The following is a 19,009-nucleotide window of genomic DNA, read 5'->3' on the forward strand; positions in this document are numbered from 1 at the left end:
AATGCTCTCTGCCACCTGACAGACATGAAAACTGATGCAAGCCCAAAAAGAGAAAGAGCAGGGGAAGAAGGCATTTTTTACTACAATTTTCTTCAGTTACTTCCAGAACAAAATTAAGAACAGATTCCACAAGGAAAACTCCTATGGTTGTAATAGCTAAACAATCTGTCAATTTCAACTCAGTCAATATATGCAATTGAATACTTCCTTCACATGGTGGTGAGAGGATACTAGACAACAACACAATCCTCACTTTAGCCCTAATATCAGAGGACAAGTGAGTCAGACATCCATCTAACACAAAGCATGAGATCAGAAGACCACCTGGAAGTACAGACAACCCTCGACCATTCTGGATGTTAATGGTATTGGGGGGAAATCAGGATTTCTAAAGTCAGACAGTAAGAAAGACTAAAATCTTGGTTTTCACCATATAGTTAAATGAAATTATGAAGGTCCTTGGAGAAAACCTTCAAAAATAAACATGGGATTTAGGATAAGATGACCTGGATCCAAATTCTGGTTTTATTCTAATTGCCTAAGCTTGGACAAGTCACCATGCCTCTAAACCACAGAGTCCTTGCTGCTGGAGGAAGGGTACAGATGTGGACCTATCGCTGGAGGAAGGGTGCAGATGTGGACCTATTGTCTGGGAGGGAGAGCCAGCCCCTGAGGCACCCGCTGGGACTCGGGTCTCTACCAGCCACTTCCCCAGCACTGAGAGCAAGCTCTGAGGAAGCACAGCACGGGCCACCACACACATGAAACCCGCTTTAGACCCTCTGCAAAACTGCTACACATTTTTCCATATCTCATGTCTGCCCAGAAACACTCTCTGAATTGAGTTCCTTCTCTTCTAGTATCTGATTATACTTTCTGGTAAACATCACAGCACTTATTTCTACAGTAGGTTCAATCAAGGAATTTACCAGAAAATAGTAATTGTCATACACAGATAATAAATTTGCTACATTTGCTTGAGAACTACATTGAGAACTACAACAGAGGACTGGAATTCCATCCTAAACAACGACTATCCAACCACAGAAACCCAGTTCTTACCCTGCCGTCATTGTTACTTTTGTCTTTTACAAACGTTGGCCTTGGTCATAAAACTCCAATCTGCCTACTCACCATTCTCCTAATACTTTAACTTGATTAGCAACTCATGAATTGGGGTAATAGGAAAGATCTAAAACTTTGCAGAGTTTAGCATTTGTGTCCCACTTTACCACACTAACCTTTGACCTATGCTCAGATAAGCTCCTCACCAGGATTCTGCACTTAGGCCTCACATTTTTTATTTCCTAAAAAAACCACATAAGCCAGTTCTGAAGTGGGCACCATCCTCATGGTTAGGTGGACACACCCAATGGGGCTCCAACTCTGGCATGACAGCGCACTTGGCTGTGATCCCCCTTAACTACTCAGATTTGTGACAAGGAACCTGATTCATTAAACACCACTAAAACCAGAAAATTCAGCTGATCAGACCAACAGCAGCATGTGTGACAGGACACATCTTAGACAATGGACAACGGCAAACTGCAAGACTGATCATAAGGGACAGTTGACCCAGAACACAGGTGGCCTACCCTCGGCTGATAGAAGCTCATTTCCTCTACGCTTCAAGCTGGACAGAACCCATGCTAAGCCAGAGGGGCAGCACCAACCTGACTCACGCCTCCCCTCTGTGGGATTATCCGTGAACCTCATCTCCTTCTATGGTGGGCACATGGCACAGCATGACCCTTCAAGGGAGCAATCTGACTGGGACAGGTTTGGGCATCTTGGCCCAGGTTAGAAAGAAATCGCTTGGCCCAGCAGATGTAATTCTGTGCCTAGGGAAAGATGCATCTCAGACACAAGATGGAATTCTTGAGGCAGGAGGAAAATACAGAGCCAACTGCATACCCGCCACTGGGCAAGCACAGCACCTGTTAGGTGAGGAGTCAGAACAGATCAACAACAGAACATTCTAGGGGAGATAAAGGAACTTCACTCAGCATTACATTGTCAAATACAAATTTTTCATGTTTTGTGTAATCAAAGCACAAAATTCACAAGTGCTAAACGCTGCTAACTGTGGGAAACTTCCTCCCTCACAACCCAGCCTGAGAGGCTGCAATTGCTCTTCAAACACAGCTTCCCCCATCAGCCTGCGAGAAGGAGCCAAGGTGAGTTACTGCAGGCCCAGAACTCCTGAAGAACAGCTTACCTGCCGAGCACTCAACACCATTTTAAAAATTAGCAAACTAAAATTCCACTACTGAGAACGTGCTGAGGTCCAAAATCTTGTTATTCTTTGTCATTTCTGTTGCTGAGTAGAATGCATGTTCACATTTTCATGTAAACTTGTCCTTATCTGAAATAAAACTAGAACTGCCATCAGAGACGACACTGGAAGCAGGAGTTTAAGGCAGTGCACACCTCTGAGGGCTGGACCCTCGGTGCTGACTTCAGCTGGACCAGTTTTCTGAGTGTTTTCTGGCTAAGTGCAAGTTGACACTGCCCAGGCTTGCTGCCTGCGTCCTACATGAAGGTGCAGCTGGTGGAGGAGCTACCTGAGGAGCTGGGAGAGGTCAGCCACTGCCCCAGCCACATGCAAATTACACGACTGGATGTCAACAAGACTAGGACCTGGGGCCATCCCAACTGGAGGGATCAGGGGAGCAATTCTTGAGAAACAGACATCCGAGTTGAGCACTGAGCCCTACCTGGGAATGGGCAGAGGGAAAAAGCACGCACAGAATTCCTAACGTGGGATGCAGTGTGGTCACCTGGGGAAGGCACTGCAGAAGCTGAGAACATGCAGGGTGGCAGGAGGCATAACAGGCCAACAGAGAGCAAGGAGTTCCATGCAGGGCCGTCCAGGGGCTCCAGGATAAACACACAGGAACTCAAACTCTAGCCACCACAGCACCTTCTGAGGGAGGCTAGAAGAAAGGAAAGCGGCAGCAAGGAGCGAAGACTAGCTCGCTGACAGGCTCACAGTAACCAAATTTACCAAGACCTCGAGCTTTTTCCTGTACCGGAGCAAGGAGCCACCCAGCTGCTGAAGAGCCATCAGGCTGAGCTTGGAGAAGAACACTGGATGCAGATAAATGGTTCCATGCCAAGATGCGTTTCATGGACAGCCATGCAATGAATGACACCCAGCTGGTACACAAGCCGCGAGAAAGAGGGACCACACGTGGGTAAGGAGAGTGTTACTATTTATGGTCACACTAAAATTTCACTACTTTCCCTCACTATGACCAGTGCCCCTAAAAGCAGTGAGGGCTCATTACACAAGTCAACACTGTTATTAAGACATCCCTGAAGACTGCTAGCTGGTGGATTCTATTTTCTAGTTTTACAAGTTTAACTGGGTTTAGAGATTCATAAAGGATGATTTTGAAAGATACTATATTGACAGAAAAACTCCAACAGGGCAAGCACCCAATGGGCGAGTTCCCCTAAGCAGAATTTCCTGTTGGAAATGGTTTTCAACCTCTTCCTTCCGACCCTTTTTCATTGACGACACCATTGTTTCTTTACAGCTCCCAGCACACCTCCACCTTTAGGTCCGCACTTGGTTTTTCCTTCACCTAAGACGGCCCATCTCTTCCAGCACCTGTGTCACGGCCAGATCTCTAACAGCACTTACACCCACACCCTGAGCAGCAGCAGCAAACAGGAGCATGCATCTGGAACTTTCTCCCTGGGAGGGGACCACTGCTTAGCAGTGCCCAGTTCTAGCCATCCCCTTTTGGAGAATGCCATTGTAATTCATGATATTGTGTCCCAAATGACATCCCAGAAATATTTCTGAAATGCCTTTTAAAGAAATCTTGATTTTTTTTTTTTTGGTAAGTAAAACTGTAAAAGAAAAAGGGGCATCGAAACACAGGTTCCTTTTAGGAAAATGTACAGATGCTTAGAAGTAACTGAAAAAGAAAACAAGGTATTTTTCATACAGATCCTGTACGGAAACAATTATTTCCCCAACACAGCCAAAAAATTCTCCGCTTTAGAAACATGAGTTTTACTTACTGCTTCCCAGAGAACAAAGTCCTCAAGGAGGAATAATTTCTCAGCCAGTAGCAACTTCTCAAGAGCAGCAGTAAACACTCAAGAGTAGCTGGGATCTGAGCCCCGGTCCTGAAACAGGATGCCTGAGCTGAAATCAGGCAGGGCTGGACAGAGTGCTTCTTTTTGTGCAGGAGTGGAGAGAAAGGCCAGAGCTCAATACCAAGTTCTATTTTTACCACATTTTAATCAGACATTCTGAAATGGATTTCAGAGCTAACACCCAAGGGTAGCCTATGCATCAATCCTCCATCCATTCCCCACAAGGGCTTAAGGGTCAGCAAGGTCACTGGGAGGATAAGCCAAAGCCAAGACAGCAGTATCTGGTGGCCACCTGTGATATGGACAGGTCTGTCTCTTTATTATTTGTACATGTTAAAACAATCCGTTGAGATATAACCCAGTACATGAACCTAAAACTTCAATCTACACTTTGTTATCCTATGAAAAGGTGCATTTAAGTCAACGTAAGCCTAAAGAATTCTTATACGAAAAATACCAAAATTATTGACTTTATGGGGATCGTCACCTCTAAGAATAGGCTCTGATTAACTGGTTTGATTTTTCTATTTCAAAACCCTGTAAGTTTGCTTTTTGGGGATAGGAATACGATAGCTATGGATCCCAAAGCCACTGCCTTTGAGCTCCTCTTGGAGTTCAGGGTTTCCCATCATTCTGCCCTGGACTTTTGGCTATGAGACAAAAGTTAGAAGGCCAGCATTTTTAAGAATGTCCTCATTTGTCATGCATCCTCCTTTCTCCAGGGCTGTGTACCACGTGCTCCGACTGAGAACAGGGTTGCAGGCACAGAGCACTGGAATGCAAAATGCAAAGGGGCCCTGGGGGACGCTCCCGGGAGCAGCGAGGCAGGAGCTCCCCGGGCCTGTCCCGCGCGGGGCGCGCAAGGCGTGGGCTTGCGGACCCTGGCACGCGCGTCCCCTGCGCTGGGGTTTCTGCTCTCAGCGTCGCAGCGCTCACCGAAACGAAAGTAAAACAGAGGCCGGTTCCCCGCGGCGCTGGCCGCCCGCTCCCGGGCCGCGGCTTCTCGGACGTCGCACACGCCGATGTGCGCGGGGCGGAACGTTCTCCTCGTGGCGCCTTCACTGTGCTGCAGTCTACACCGAACCACGGCAGCTCCATTCGCTGCTGTAACAAGTTGAAAAAAAACTAATTAATTCAGACTTTAGTTTTTTTTAAATTTGTTACAGCGCTGAGCAGAGCTGCCGACCCCATGCAGAACAGCACACCGACCACCAAGGGGACCGCCAGGCGCCGGCGCCCCAGCACCTGCCAGGCTCCAGAACTGCCCTCTGGCAAAGCGAGGAACTGCTTCTGTTTCACTTTTGTTTGGTAGGACAAAGAATCAAAATCCAGCACCAGCCTTCCTCCAGGACGTGCAAAGGACCCACAGAGAGCAGTCAGCAAGTGGCATGGTCTTTAAGACAGCCATCCTCAAGGAGGAGGTCCTAAGGAGGAGAGGCGAAGAAATGCCACCAACTTGGCTTCAGACACCAGCTCGTCCCTTTAGCCCAGGAGCTTCAGCCAAGCCATTTACTTTCTTCTCCCAGATTAAAAAAAATATATATTCCTTTACTTCCTCAGCCAGACAGCAGAAAACCCAGTCCTTCCGCTAAGGCCACACAACCAGGCTGTCTTTCCATCCACTTCCTCAAAAAATCAAAGAGAAAACACACAAAAATCAAAGTTTCAGAACAAAACTCCAAGCACAGCAGAAACTCAACATACAAGTTCCCTGGAAAATGAGGCCTCTGGAACCCTCCTTCCCACGCTAACTCCACCACTGGAGGCAGAAGCAGCAGGGAACAGCCCTGGGTCCGTGCAGGTGTGCACAGGAGTGTCCTTAGACCTCTCAGAATTGTTTTCACAGTATAAAACTGTACAGTTCAGTTTTCACCTTTAAAATGAATGCTCTCATTCATTCTCTTTGAGGGAAGAGACTTGCTTCATTAGCTCTCGGTCATTCCTAAAGCCTAGTGAGCATCCAGTGTCACCTCAAAATGAACTGAACTTACACAGAACTGAGGTGTTGACGCTCCAGCCTAGTACCAATTCCTTTTACCTGAAACTCCCACAAACCAGCTCACACGCAAGGAGATACTCCAGAGCCACACACTTAAAAATGCCAGAAGGCAACAGACTTGGTACTCTTCAAGACTCAGCAACACTTTTTACAACCACATCTCAAAATACAAGCAACCTTAATTTCATAATTCTAGGCAGGATATCTTATTTCCTAGATTTTCTCACCTCATGACATCCACAAAAAACCTGTATTAGTTTAAACAGAATCAATAGCAATAATTAACTCATTAAACCAAAAATCACGGTTAAAACACTAATGCTCTTACATTTTTATGATTACAGCATTTCAGATAACGTATTATTGATCTTCATCTACAGAGGAGCAATCTATTAAATTTACTAGACAGGCTTATAGAAAAACCCTATGTGCCTTCTATATTTGCAATGTGTAATTACGCAAGGAGCTGGATGTGGTCCATTCTCCCATCAGATGAGTGACCTTCGCACAGATTTGGATTAAGGAAGGATTTGCTTTTTATCTTGCATGTTGCAGTTAACTTTAAAAACTAAATGATTTATTTATGCTACTTCATGAAGGATTACGTACTCGGAGGCTGAGGAAGGTAGGCGCCAATTAATTTTGACCTCTTCTTTTCATATCCCTTTTGTGTGATGTCACCTGCAAGAGAAGGAAAAAACAGTTTCAGTGAACACAGTTGATCATTTGTGGAGTCTAAGAAAATACACCAGTTATAACTCTCATTTGCCTTACAATTAGAATTTAAAAAAGGAAACACTGCATGTCATTCACCTTGACTTCTTCCCTGCCCTTAAAAAAAAAAATCCCTCCCATTATATAAAATTCATTGGCTCAACACACACCTGTCACAGCCCCTCCTAGCTCGTTTCAGCTCCTAGGGTCCAGAATTAAATCTGTGCCATCTTATACATGTCTGCCGGTGCAGACACCACCTAATCTGCACAAGCTCTAACTTAATCAACAGTGGGTGGCAATGGTCTGGGCTGGAGCTAGCAGGCCAACACCATTACTGATCAGCATCTGCCTCCATTAATCAGATTTATTTCTAATCAGGCCTGTCAGTCACAAGGACTTTAACCGCCACGGCATCTTTGAAAACTAAATGACTAATATGAAAGTAAGCATTAGATTAAAAAGGAAAACATGGGGCCCATCAAAATTCAGAATACATGAGAAAGGTGCAGATTATTCAAAAAGGCTCAAATGTCAAAGCTGAAGGTTTACATAGAGAAGACAGGGAGGTCAATACTGCGTTTAAATTTTTCCCAGGTGCTAAGCCATTAAGTACACGGAACAAAACAACCTTCGTGAATATGCAACACTGTTTTCTAATTATAATCCCCAGTGCACAAAGAACACCGATTTTGCCCTTACTTATTTCTGGAATCTATACAACTTTTTATAATAGTCTGATGAAACCATTCCTTCAAGAGTGAAAACTTCAGGTTTCAAGGAAGACATGGCAAACAAACAAACAGTTATTACAATGCAGTACACAAACTGCTAATTTTGCTTTCTGGTGATGTATTCTCACTATGGGATGTGGCCCTGTGCACCTGACCCCTAAGCCAGGGCTCACTGGACATATTCACCATATCCCCAGCAAAATTCAGTGCCAGTATTTAAACCAGAAGCCGTAAATCAACAGAAACATGTGAAATTCGCAACCCTATATTAGTTAAGCATTTACAGTGCTACAAGTATATTATGTAGCCATTATGAATGAAGGGATTTGTTCAAAAATTAAATGTTAAGCCAGCTGTCAAGGTGGTGGTGCACTTTACGACTGCGGTCATTTCCTTTCATCACCGAGACTGTCCTGGTGGTTTTGGAAGTGCCACATTAAATCTTTTTTAAAACAATGTCCCAGATCTCACCATCACCTCACATGTTTTTCCATGCTCTAGAGTATTTCTGTGAGTTATCAGTACACCAAGGGACAGGAATCCGTTGTTGCATCAGAGTACTGGTGGCGAGGTTCACTCGCACACTTCACCCTGATTCCCTCCCTCTGCAGGCGACTACACTTGTACCACCACAGAAAGTGGAGAAGGTTGGGCTGTAAGAAACCTGACAAAAACATTCTGTAGAGGAAACAGAATTCCTGGAAACTACAGTTCCGTCAGATCTCCATGGGAGTCCAGGCCTGCCACAGGGACCTGGTCCATGGGTGGGCAGCCCTACCCCTGGCTGCTCCAATCCAACATGCTCTCAGGTAGCAAGAGGAGCCCGACGCTCAGGGGACTGGGGCAGGTTCTGGGTGCCATAGCCCCGGCTCCTGCTCGTAGGATGCTTTACCCTCAGATGGTAAAACAGACCTCCCCGTGCCGTGTGCTCAGCCTCCTCAGGAAACCCTGAGAAGGCAGCTGCCCAGAGCCTCAGCAGAAGCTGCTCACTCCCTGCACTTCGCCTCCAGCGTTCCCCTCACCAAACAGAACCATCGGGGTGGCTAGTTTTCATGTTAATTATAATGCTCCTTATCCTTGTCTCCTGCCCAGCATTTAAAAACAATCATTGGATTCCTCAGGCACAAGGAACACCCAGAGGAAAATGAATGACTGGGAATGGGTAAGGACACAAGGTCTGGGCATGGCGGGAGGGGAGGGTCACAGTAAGCAAGGTCCACCCTTTGGCCTCAGAGCAAGGATAAGATGCTACCTTAGCACCGAGAAAGTACCCAGGTGACTGGTTTTCCAGCCACCTGCTGTGGACCTGTGGCTTTGTCTCCTAGCTGCTTCAAATAATTCCACAGTCAAGTCCAAGCCCTGGTGAACATAGTTTCATTCCACACTTTGATCTGCATCCCAGCTTCAGCTCAAATTTCATTAATTCCTCAGGTGAACATTTAGTTAGAGGAGGATCCCCCTAACTTTCAGTACAGGCCAACTTTAATGGAAACAAACTCTGAACTCAGTCTTGTGATTAGGTCTTACTTTGGAAATCTCAGTTACTAAGAATTTAAGCCTAAAGGAAAATAAGCACATTTCTCCTGTAGCCCAGGGCTCTCTAAGAGATGCTCATGTGGGCCTAACCTGTGTCCTCAGATTCCCCTTCCCAGACTTGGGGAGAAATCCTAGAATGAAAAAGGGCTGAACAAAAAGGTATTATAGGTATTTGATAGGTAAAATAGGTATTTTATTTGGTTTGACTACTAAATTGCACCCACCGAGGGATCAGCATATAGAAGATTTCTAGACAAGCCATTATGGAATCCCAGGTTACTGCCATGTCTCAACCTAAGAGTGGGTGAGGGAAGACACTACAGAATGACTTCCACATGCCGTGCACTTTACCCAAACTGGAGTCTGCCAACCAAGTCACACAGGCCACGTCCAGGCTTGACCTGTCCCTCATGCTATTGCAGTAGAGTGGAGTAGCTGCAACTTGACTGGTATCAGCTACGAAGCCCAAACTCCCTCTAGCTCAGTGCTTTACAGAAAAGTCCCTGCCTCAAATGTCCTAAATCATCTTTTATCCCTTAAAACAAATTTTGCAGGTGGGATATGAAGGCACAAATAGTATTTTTCTTGCTCAGGAATGCAGGTCTAAGGAGAAAATATCTAACTGCACACCTTTTCTCCATTAGAACCTAGAATGTTCCACTCCACCTGAAGTTGGTTCATTTGGTGTCCATAGAACAGACCCTGGTTTTCCTGGTGCTGCTCCTGCATGCTCGCCCCGGATGTCCTGCCCAGTTCTGTTAAACACTGGTCATTCTTGTGTTAAGGACCACCTAGGAACCACTTCTGGCTTATCCCCCAGGCCCCACCAGATGCTCCCAAGACAGAGAACTGTACAGATCACAGAGGTACTGACATTATGGTGCCTTGGATGGTCATCTGTGCTTCATTTTTGTAATCTATGCATGTGGTTCTGTCCCCAAATCAAACTGTGACCCTTCAGGAAAAGGACAGCATCCTACAGAGCCCAGTCCTGACCCTGCTAGTTGATAAAGCAGGGACTGAGTTTACTCACACTGCCTACCAAGAAACACATGCTATCATGGACACAGAGTTTTCAATACAACTGGACCCAAGAAACTCTGGGCATCAGGGCAAATAGGATGGTTATATAACAGGGGATTACATTCGGGAAAGGGCAGGGAGGAAAACTGATTCTATTATTGAAAAGTGACAGACCATGGTGGAACCTTAGGACGCATCCCCGGGTTTAACCTATCTAACCACCAAGAAACAGATGACAGGCATCTAGCCAGGTGATAGTACCTAACAGATGATGGACACAAGGCGATAGATACTAATAGGTAATACACAACAGAGGATGGGTAGAAAATAGATGATTGACACATGAAAGACAGGTAGGATGAATAGATGACTACATCAGATGGAAGCCAGCTGGTTGACTTTATGGAGACATCTGCCTTCCAGACACTCCTTGGTTTCTGTCCAGAGTCTGTCCAAGGTAACCAGTGCCCTGGAATCACTATGGAGATACAGTGAGCTTTGCAAGCACATGGGGCTCCTCCTAGTTCTCCAGCTCAGGCTGAACGACCAAGGCTGTCCTCTGCACAGCTGATCTATGCCAAGTACAGTCTTCAGGATGAAGCAACGCAAATTAAGGCACAAAAGCAACCAAAGAGGGAAGGAGTTCACCTCAAGCTTCTCTGCAAGACTTTATTTTGTCTCATATTTCTCAAGGCAAACCCCGTGGCTTAGGGATCAATGTATTTTTTTTCCACCAGGAAGCTCAAAGAATGTCACTCAAGGATATTTTCAAAGTCAATTCCAATCAATAGGAAAAGTCTTTGAGATTCTGAAAAAATTAGCCGATTCTAAATTTGTATTTCAAGAATTTTGCTCCTTCAACTGCAGTAAAAATATATTTTAAAATAAGCAGTTGCTAATGTCAGAAAGACTTGAACCACAGAATCATTTGCTTGAATATTTTCCACAGCAAGTTCCAAATAGCATATTTTCCATGCTTCAATATTCAAGACACCCATTTAACTCCCTTTACACAGTAGGGATAGGAACAGACAACAGAAAAGCCAATGCAGAAGTTTTAACGTCAGTGATGGGAAAACAGAAGTGAGCTTATGAAGCACTCACTACTTCCCAAAATGTGCTACTTTACTGTCCTCTAAGACATTCTAGAAGGCCTCGAGTTCCAGAGCAGACATTAAGAGTTATGTCTGTTAAGAAGGGATTTATAGACAAGTCATACATTTCAACTGAAAATGAAAATAAAGCCAAATTGTCAGTCTAAGGTGGAGTCACACTTGGGAAACAGATCCTCCCCCTCCCCCATAAACAAAGGAGGAATCCCTGTTACTTATATCACAGTTCAGTGTTTCAGGACAAAACCTGTCAGAAAGTGAAGTGAAGGGTGGCCCAGCAAAGGCACAAGATGGTAAGAGATCCCCTCTGCTCGGTTTTCCATCCCAACCTCAGATCCCAGTTGGTGAACTTGGACTCAACTGGACTTTGTCCAAGGCCAATCAGCCCTTGCACATCTGGCTCACGGTGTGGAATCCTGGAGAGCCTGTGGTCCTCAAGGAAGAGACCTGGGTGCCCCAGCTACTTCCACGGTGGGGATTAGTTCTGAGTAAACAGACCAGCCTAACAGTGATCGTTTCCATTCTTGGTGTCAGGAGTTTATTTTATTACTTAATGTTGGAACGAATGCTTTATATAACAAAGCCATCATTTCCATGTTTGGAATTTCATGGCTGTCAGGAGCCTTCCTAATGCCGCTCTCCCGAGTCAATTGCTTTATAAGGCTTAGGGAGCACCTTTAAAGCACTCCTGCGATGTAGGAGCCTTAAGTTTTAGCCCTGTGAAAACTTTTCTTTTTTCCCAAAACCAAGTATCTTGTCCCTGGTGGCCTTTTCACGCACTGCTCACCTGCTGGGGGGTGGAAGGGGAGGTAGGCCTGGGGTCTCTTTCAATGGGGGCCCTGGATCAATCAAGTAACTAGTCTGTCTCATTTTCCTCATTGATAAAACACAGATAATAACACCCATCCATCTTCTCCCATAGTTGAAAATAGCCAACACACAAAAATTAAAAAAAAAAAAAAAAGAACTCAGTAAAGCACAAAGCACGGAGTCAAAAATGTTTCGAAAAACTCAAGTACTTCTTTTTTTTTTTTTTGTGGTACTGGGGATTGAACTCAGGGCCTTGTGCTTCTCAAGTACTTCTTCAATATCTGTTAGATATTCAAACTCAAGAGAGACTTTGCCACTGAATGAGAAGAGTCGTGCAAACAGACCTGCTAGGGACACTGGCAGGCACTTAGTGAGATGCACTAGAAGGGACCGCAGGCGTGGCCCTTCAGGGCAGGCAAGGCCAAAGAAAGACGGAAGCGTTAGCAATCTCGAACACAGTCAAAATCCTCATCCCTTCAGAATATTTTCTTGGACTGAGGTGCGCTCAGTGGTAGGTCCCCACCCCGCCCAGCACGATCGAGGACCTGGTTCAGTCCCTATCACTGCAAAGGAAAAGATGCATCTGCTTTTCTTTGACAGCTGTGTCATCACCAGCCCCCTGGCCCACTCAGCAGCTAGGGGCATGAAGATGACCACTGCGCCTTCCCATTACCAGCGCAATTGCTCGCAAGGTGGGAATATGGCCGTGCTGGTGTGTCCACCTGACATGTCCAGGGCTTCTCACTGCCTTTAGGCTCAAGAACTGACTCTTCCCAGGGCCATGAATCCTGCTCCCCCTCAGACTGCTGGGCACAATTCCCCTTCACCCTGTTCTCTGTACTGTCCATGCCACTGTGCTGACCATGTGCTCAGGCCTCACTCTCAAGGTAAAATGTTCAAATTCACATTCCATAAAGGGGTTTTAAAAAGGCAATCAGGACACACTCGACTCCTGCATTGGGACTGGTAAAATCACCAAAGCTTATTCAAATACTTGGCAGGAAGTAGAAAAACTCAAAAAACTACAGATTAACATAATTGGGGATTTTTAAGTGTCTGTATAAATGGTCATACGGTCCCTTGAAACATTTTGCTCATGGTATGAACATTAAGGAAATATGTGTTAAAATATGCTACTCTGTGAAAATCTTCAGCCAGACCGTTCGCAGTTTTATTGCTCTACTGTTGCGTATTTTTATCCATCCCCTGCAGTTTCTCTCTTCAGTGGTAAGAGGGATTAAAGAAAACAGCCTGTTCGGAGTCTATTCTAAACAAAAGAATACAAACAAGAGAAAAAGACCCACACAAGTTCACCAGTGTGTAGCAGACCAATAATCTTCTGGGGCTGGGGCTGGGGTTGCGGCTCAGTGGTGGAGCAATTGCCTGGCATGTGTGAGGCTCTGGGTTCGATTCTTAGCACCACATATAAATAAATGAATAAAACAAAGGTCTATCAACATCTAAAAAAATGTTAAAAAATAATAACCTTCTGATGTTCAAGGTAATTAACTCTTAGTACCCAAAGTCCCTCAACATATTGAGAATAGGAATCCCAGTGCAACTCTTCAAAATTTCAAAATGCTGTTACAGTGCACTGGGGTTCAGGTGACTTCCTATCCTATGGTATCAACCTGTCATCGAGGTCCCTGGTGAGATTAGGAGGAGAGAGGCTCTACCTGAGACGCCCTGGGACACCCCGGTGGTCAACCCTTCAGTCCAGATTTTAAAATGCCAGTCTGTAATCACTTGCTAATAACTCTGTAAGTGAGCAGCTTCCTCAGTATCTTCAGGACTTTAAGTATCTTTCCGTTAATCAAAAGGAAACAAAAACTCCCACTCCGTGGTAAGGCAGCTGTTAAGACCGTGGAGTATGAAGTAAAGCTACTTCCACTGCCCCAGATGTAGGTTCTCAATATGAAATCTCCCATCTCACCAGTGACTTGGCCTAACGGCGTGTTCTGCTTGTTTGGAGGGGGAGAGCAGGAAGGTCGGGGCATGGACACCATCCTCCAGCACTTCTAGCTAGATGTTCAGAAACCCACCTGGAGATCAGGAGCCAGGTCAGCCCAGCCCTTCCTCACTGGCAATTCTTGGGTTGTGTCGCTTCCAAGTCTCCTGAGCCAGCCTGCTGTCCACCTGACACACTCAGACACGCAGAGTCCTGATCTCATTCAGGTTAGAAAGGGGATGAACGCACAAGGAAAAGGAGGGAGCGTTCGTTATCTAAAATGAGTCACGGGCCTCAAGGCGCTCCGCAGCATGTCACCTCGTTTTGTACTTCATGATCACCCGCATTCTTCACGAGACAACCATCTCAGCCAGTCAGACACCTGCCAACCACAAAGAGCTGCCCAGCGTGCTCGTGACCTCCCACCACCGTGCGGCCACACACACATCACACCCGTGCCACGTGCTGAAGTGAAAGGACAATTTGGAGAAACCCAAAGGCCACTGTCACCACCAGGACTCGAACTGTCACCAAGTCAGCCCTCAGTGAGCAGTTGAGATAACCTGTGTCTCAAGAGCGAGGGGATGAGCCCCAGAGACGGTCATGGAACCGCAAGACACAGAACCCACTTCTGCACTGCAGGTCTCTGGAAACTGACGCCACAGAGACGGGAAAGTTGCTGCATTTGTCAAAGGCTCAATCGCGGCGGCAAAGGAAGAAAAGGGCCAGCACCAGTTAAACACAGAAGTTCCGGAAACCTCAGCACTAACCAGAGCAGTCCTGGGGACAGTAGTACGTGTCCGTGCAGCCAAGTACTGATGAGCTGAGGACCCAGAGCCAGCAGAGCCTTGGCTTTCCACCAACACACGGTGCCATCTCAGTGTTCCAGAAACGACCCAGGCACCTCGAGGGTGACGCGTTTTCTGCATCATTTAGGCAGCGGCCCTTTTCTTGGCTGCCTAAGTGAAGCCAAGTCCAAGCACCCCATGGGGCTGCCTTAGCCAGTCTGTACGCAGCACCAGGTAGGGGAGCTCAGCCATGCTGAGCCATCAGAGCACCCTAGGAAGATTCGGAAACAGGCTCCACAGCACTGGTGAGCATGAGGAAAAGGTTTGAAATTCCCGCAAGAAAGTTCGAGAGCTGCACATGATGCTTCAATCTGACTTCTAAAGGGAATGGAATTGGCGTGTAGGAGAGGTCTGCCCCCCATGTTCACTGCAGCATTACTGCAACAGTCGAAATGCAGAAAACAACCTGTGTTCGCCAATGAATGAATGAAGAAAATATGGTGTACCTACACAATGGAATATTCTTTGATCTTTAAAAAGATGGGAATCCTGCCATTTGCAACAACAGATGAACATGGATCACGTTATGCTAATTGTAATATACCAGACCACGTAGATAGACAAATACCATGTGATCCCACACTTACGTGGGATCAAGAGAACTCAAACAGAATGGGGGCTTCTACCACAAGGGGAGAAAAAGATGTTGGTGAAAGGAAACTTTCAGTGACAAGATGAGTAAAGTATGGAGACCTAATGTGCCACACAGTGACTAAAGCTAGTAATGTGCCATCCATGTGAAGTTTGTGAGGAGTGTGCTTCTTAGGCATTCTCACCACGCAAACAAGTTCTCTCTATGATGTGACAGTTATGTTAACTAGCTCAATCACTGTAACTGTTTCATAACATGAAAACTAAACATCACATTGAACACTTCCTACTTTTTGTCAACTATACCTCAAAGCCAATTAAAGGTGGTACTATAAATGAATACACAAAACTAGACTATTTTATGTTAGGTTTTAGCCACGCCCCTTATATATTTTCTATAAGGGCTATCTTTTTATGATCACCACATAATATACACATGACATAAAAAAAATAAACCCAAGCCAGGCACGGTGGCACTCACCTGAAATCCCAGCACCTGGGGAGGCTGGGGCGTGAGGACCACAAATGAGGTCAGCCTGGGAAACTTAGTGAGACCCTGTTTCAAAATAAGAATGACTAGGGATGTGGCTCAGTGGCAGGGGGACTCTGGGTTAGATCACCAGCACTGCACGGGAAAAAAGAAGTCCCAAAGAACAGTAATAAACCACAAACCTCAGATCTACCACCCACCCACCAAACACCTCTTGGAGATCTTCCCCTGAGCAGGAGGAACAGCGATTTGGACATATCTGCGGTGCCTTTCCTGAGGGGGGAGGAAGGCTCTGGCCACCAGGATGGGCAGCATTAGAGAGCTCTGTGAAGACACTGAGGAGAAGCCTGAAAAAATCTGGATGCCACCTCCACATGGGGTGCAGAGACCCTCCACCAGCTTTGGAAGGCGAGTGCAGGCTTCACAGGTACTGCAGAAAGTGGGTTTGGGGTCTGGAGTAGTTCTTGGTGGTGGTCCTGGAGGCACCCTGGTCTTGCTCGCTATTTTGGAGCCCATGAGTCTCCTTGTCCTCTCTTCCACCAATGGGCTATTTATGCCAAAATCTGTGACCATACTTCCCTTTAAACCTCCTCTGAGATCAAGACCCACTGAAAGTTATGAACCCACAGCCCGCGATCACATGCATCCTTCCCCAGCCTGCGCATGCTGAGCAAACCGCACAGCCAGAGGACATCTCCAGAGCCAGGAGGGAGGTGGATACAAGCCAGCGCTCAGTCCCCAGCTACACACGTGCCTGTGCACGTCATACATGCTTGCAGAAGTTGGCGTGGCATATGTGTGCACATGAATGTGTTGTAAATTTGGTGTCTACGTGGCGCCTTGGGTGCATAAGCATGTCTCTGCGGTCTCCATGGTACAGACAGGTGTGTGTAGTACGTGCAAGGATGTAGATGCATACACTGTCATGTACGCATACATGTCTCATTTGCCTATGTACAGGTTTCATGCATGTGGTAGCAGGACTGCATGTGTACACGTCTGCCTTGTGTACATGGTGTGCACGTGTGTGTATATTGTGTACAGTAGTGTGATTTTCTCACGGGTAACTTCATGCAATCCCCACCACAATCAAGACACTCAACTGCACCTTCCCAAGACTGACACCACCCCCGGCCCCTCACTTCTGCCCATCCTCAGTGCCTGGCACCCGCGAGTCTGTTCTTCTCTTGATGGTACTTCACACACATCTAAAGGATATGGTGTCTGACCCACTAATATGCGCTGTGCTCCATCTGGGCAGTTCACCAGGCTGCTGTGCACACCCTGCACAGCTGAGGGTCTTCCACGGCATTTGTCCAAACAACTGGAGGTCATCAGAGTGGCTTCCAGTTTGGAACCACTAGCAGATGAAATTGCTATGAGTTTTGCATAGGAACGTTCAAATTTTTTCAATTTTCTTCGAGTGCAATTCCTGGGTCACGTAAGGTCCATTTCAGTTTTAAAAAAGAGCTGGGACACTCCTCTCCAGAGTGACCATGCCATTTTACATCCCACCATGCCATCAGAGTGTGTCCGTGAGCCAGGTGACTTCTCTGCGTCCTCGCCAGCACCTGAAGTTACTGCTTTAGCCTTAGCCACACTGACGGGTGCTGGTGACAGCTCAAAGCATCTTTGACATTCTCCAGATAACTGACATGGCTCAGCCTCCTCAGTCATTTGTCCCCCATCAGCAAACCCTTTCTCATGCAGTATATGGACACACTCATTTGCTCGTTTTCTAGTTGGGTTTTTAGTGACATTTGTTTCCAGAGTGTTCTGTGGTACTCGGGATTGAACCCCAGGCCTTGCACATGCTAGGCTAGCGCTCCAGTACTGAGTCACACCCCCCAGCCCAGTCCGTATTATGCAGATAAAAATGTCTGTCAAATTTATGGGTTGCAAGTATTTTCCAATCTGTAGTTCCCTTTTCATCTTCTTTCAGAGAGCAAAAGTTAATTTTGATGAAGTCCAGCTTATCAATATTTTTCTTTTTTGGACCATGCTTTTGGTTTCAGGTTTAAGAACTCTCTGCCTAGTTCTAAGTCTTCGTGTTTTCTCCCAGCCTGGGCTGCGTCCCCGGGTCACCACATTTGAAGTCCTTCTTCCTGGCGAGATCACCACCTTTCTGGCCCTCGGTTTCCCCCATTTGCACAATGAGATGGCCACACCCAGATCTGGGGTCTGCATGTGCCCTGCACTGAAAACAGGAGGGCAGAGGGGACTGGACGGGGAAAGCTGACTGAGGGCTGCCCGGAGAGGAGGGGTGGAGGGGCACAGAGAGGTCAGGGAGGGAGGGGAGCAGCACAGCCCAGGGGCACCGGAAGCCGCTGCCGGGGCAGGCAAGGAGCAGCAACTGCCTCAGCCTCCAGGGGACCAAACAAAACCACTGACAACAGGGATTCCCTGTGGGGGCTTCAGAGAGTGGGGAGGAAGAGCGAGAGGACAACAGCTCTAGAAAATGGGGAAATTTTAGTATAGTCTAAGTACACATTTTAAGAGGAAAACATAACGAGTCTTCTATGTGAGTGTGGAGCTTCAAAGGGCCACGGTGAGCGGGGGACGCTCAGGTCCACACAGAGGGGGGCCTTGCTGACTTTCCAGCACTTGGGATACAAGCTCCTGCTCCCTGGGACCCAGGCAGCCAGAGCCTCCTGTGCGCCTCTCAGTCACAGACCTGCTGATTGTGAACACACCACCCTACGCTCACTGCAGGCCCTGTCTGTGGGACAGAACACAGGGCGCCCCCGGGCAGTCCCTCTGCCGCCCTGAGTAGTGAAGGTGTCCTGCCAGCTGGTGCCCCGAGGCTCTCAGCCCTGGGAGCCCCACGGCAGGGCACCAGGAGGCGATGTCAGTGTGGACAGGAGGCGGTGCTGGTCAAGGGCCAGGCTGCCCACACAGCACCCCAGCAGTGGGCACCTTGCCTGCCCAGCCTCCCTCCCACATCAGGACACAGAATCCACAAGCAGGTGAACAGCTGGGGGCCATGGCCCTGTCATATCCTGGTGAGGGCCTTGGAGGGAAGCACACAGCAGAGTGGCTTCTGAGCTCTCAAAACTCGAAGGACTCTGGGCTCTCCTGAGCAGCACAAGGG

At 47.0% G+C, this 19,009-nt stretch overlaps 1 protein-coding gene across 7 annotated transcripts in view; it reads right to left on the bottom strand.

Annotated features, from left to right (window-relative positions):
* The window catches only part of Dip2c (disco interacting protein 2 homolog C), a 375,118-nt gene that overhangs the window by 164,368 nt on the left and 191,741 nt on the right, over positions 1 to 19,009 (bottom strand). For 4 of the 7 annotated variants that reach the window (XM_047520291.1, XM_047520289.1, XM_047520296.1 and 1 more), the window contains exons 2-3: positions 6,722 to 6,793; positions 5,050 to 5,217 (exon numbers count right to left, since the gene is read on the bottom strand). In XM_047520291.1, the coding sequence (XP_047376247.1) occupies positions 5,050 to 5,217; positions 6,722 to 6,793 (240 nt within the window). The remainder of the gene's footprint in view (positions 1 to 5,049; positions 5,218 to 6,721; positions 6,794 to 19,009) is intronic. The other 3 variants (XM_047520293.1, XM_047520292.1, XM_047520290.1) reach the window with 2 other exon arrangements.

The sequence above is a fragment of the Sciurus carolinensis genome, chromosome 12 (genome assembly GCF_902686445.1).
Source record: "Sciurus carolinensis chromosome 12, mSciCar1.2, whole genome shotgun sequence".
In the NCBI taxonomy this organism is placed as follows: domain Eukaryota; kingdom Metazoa; phylum Chordata; class Mammalia; order Rodentia; family Sciuridae; genus Sciurus; species Sciurus carolinensis.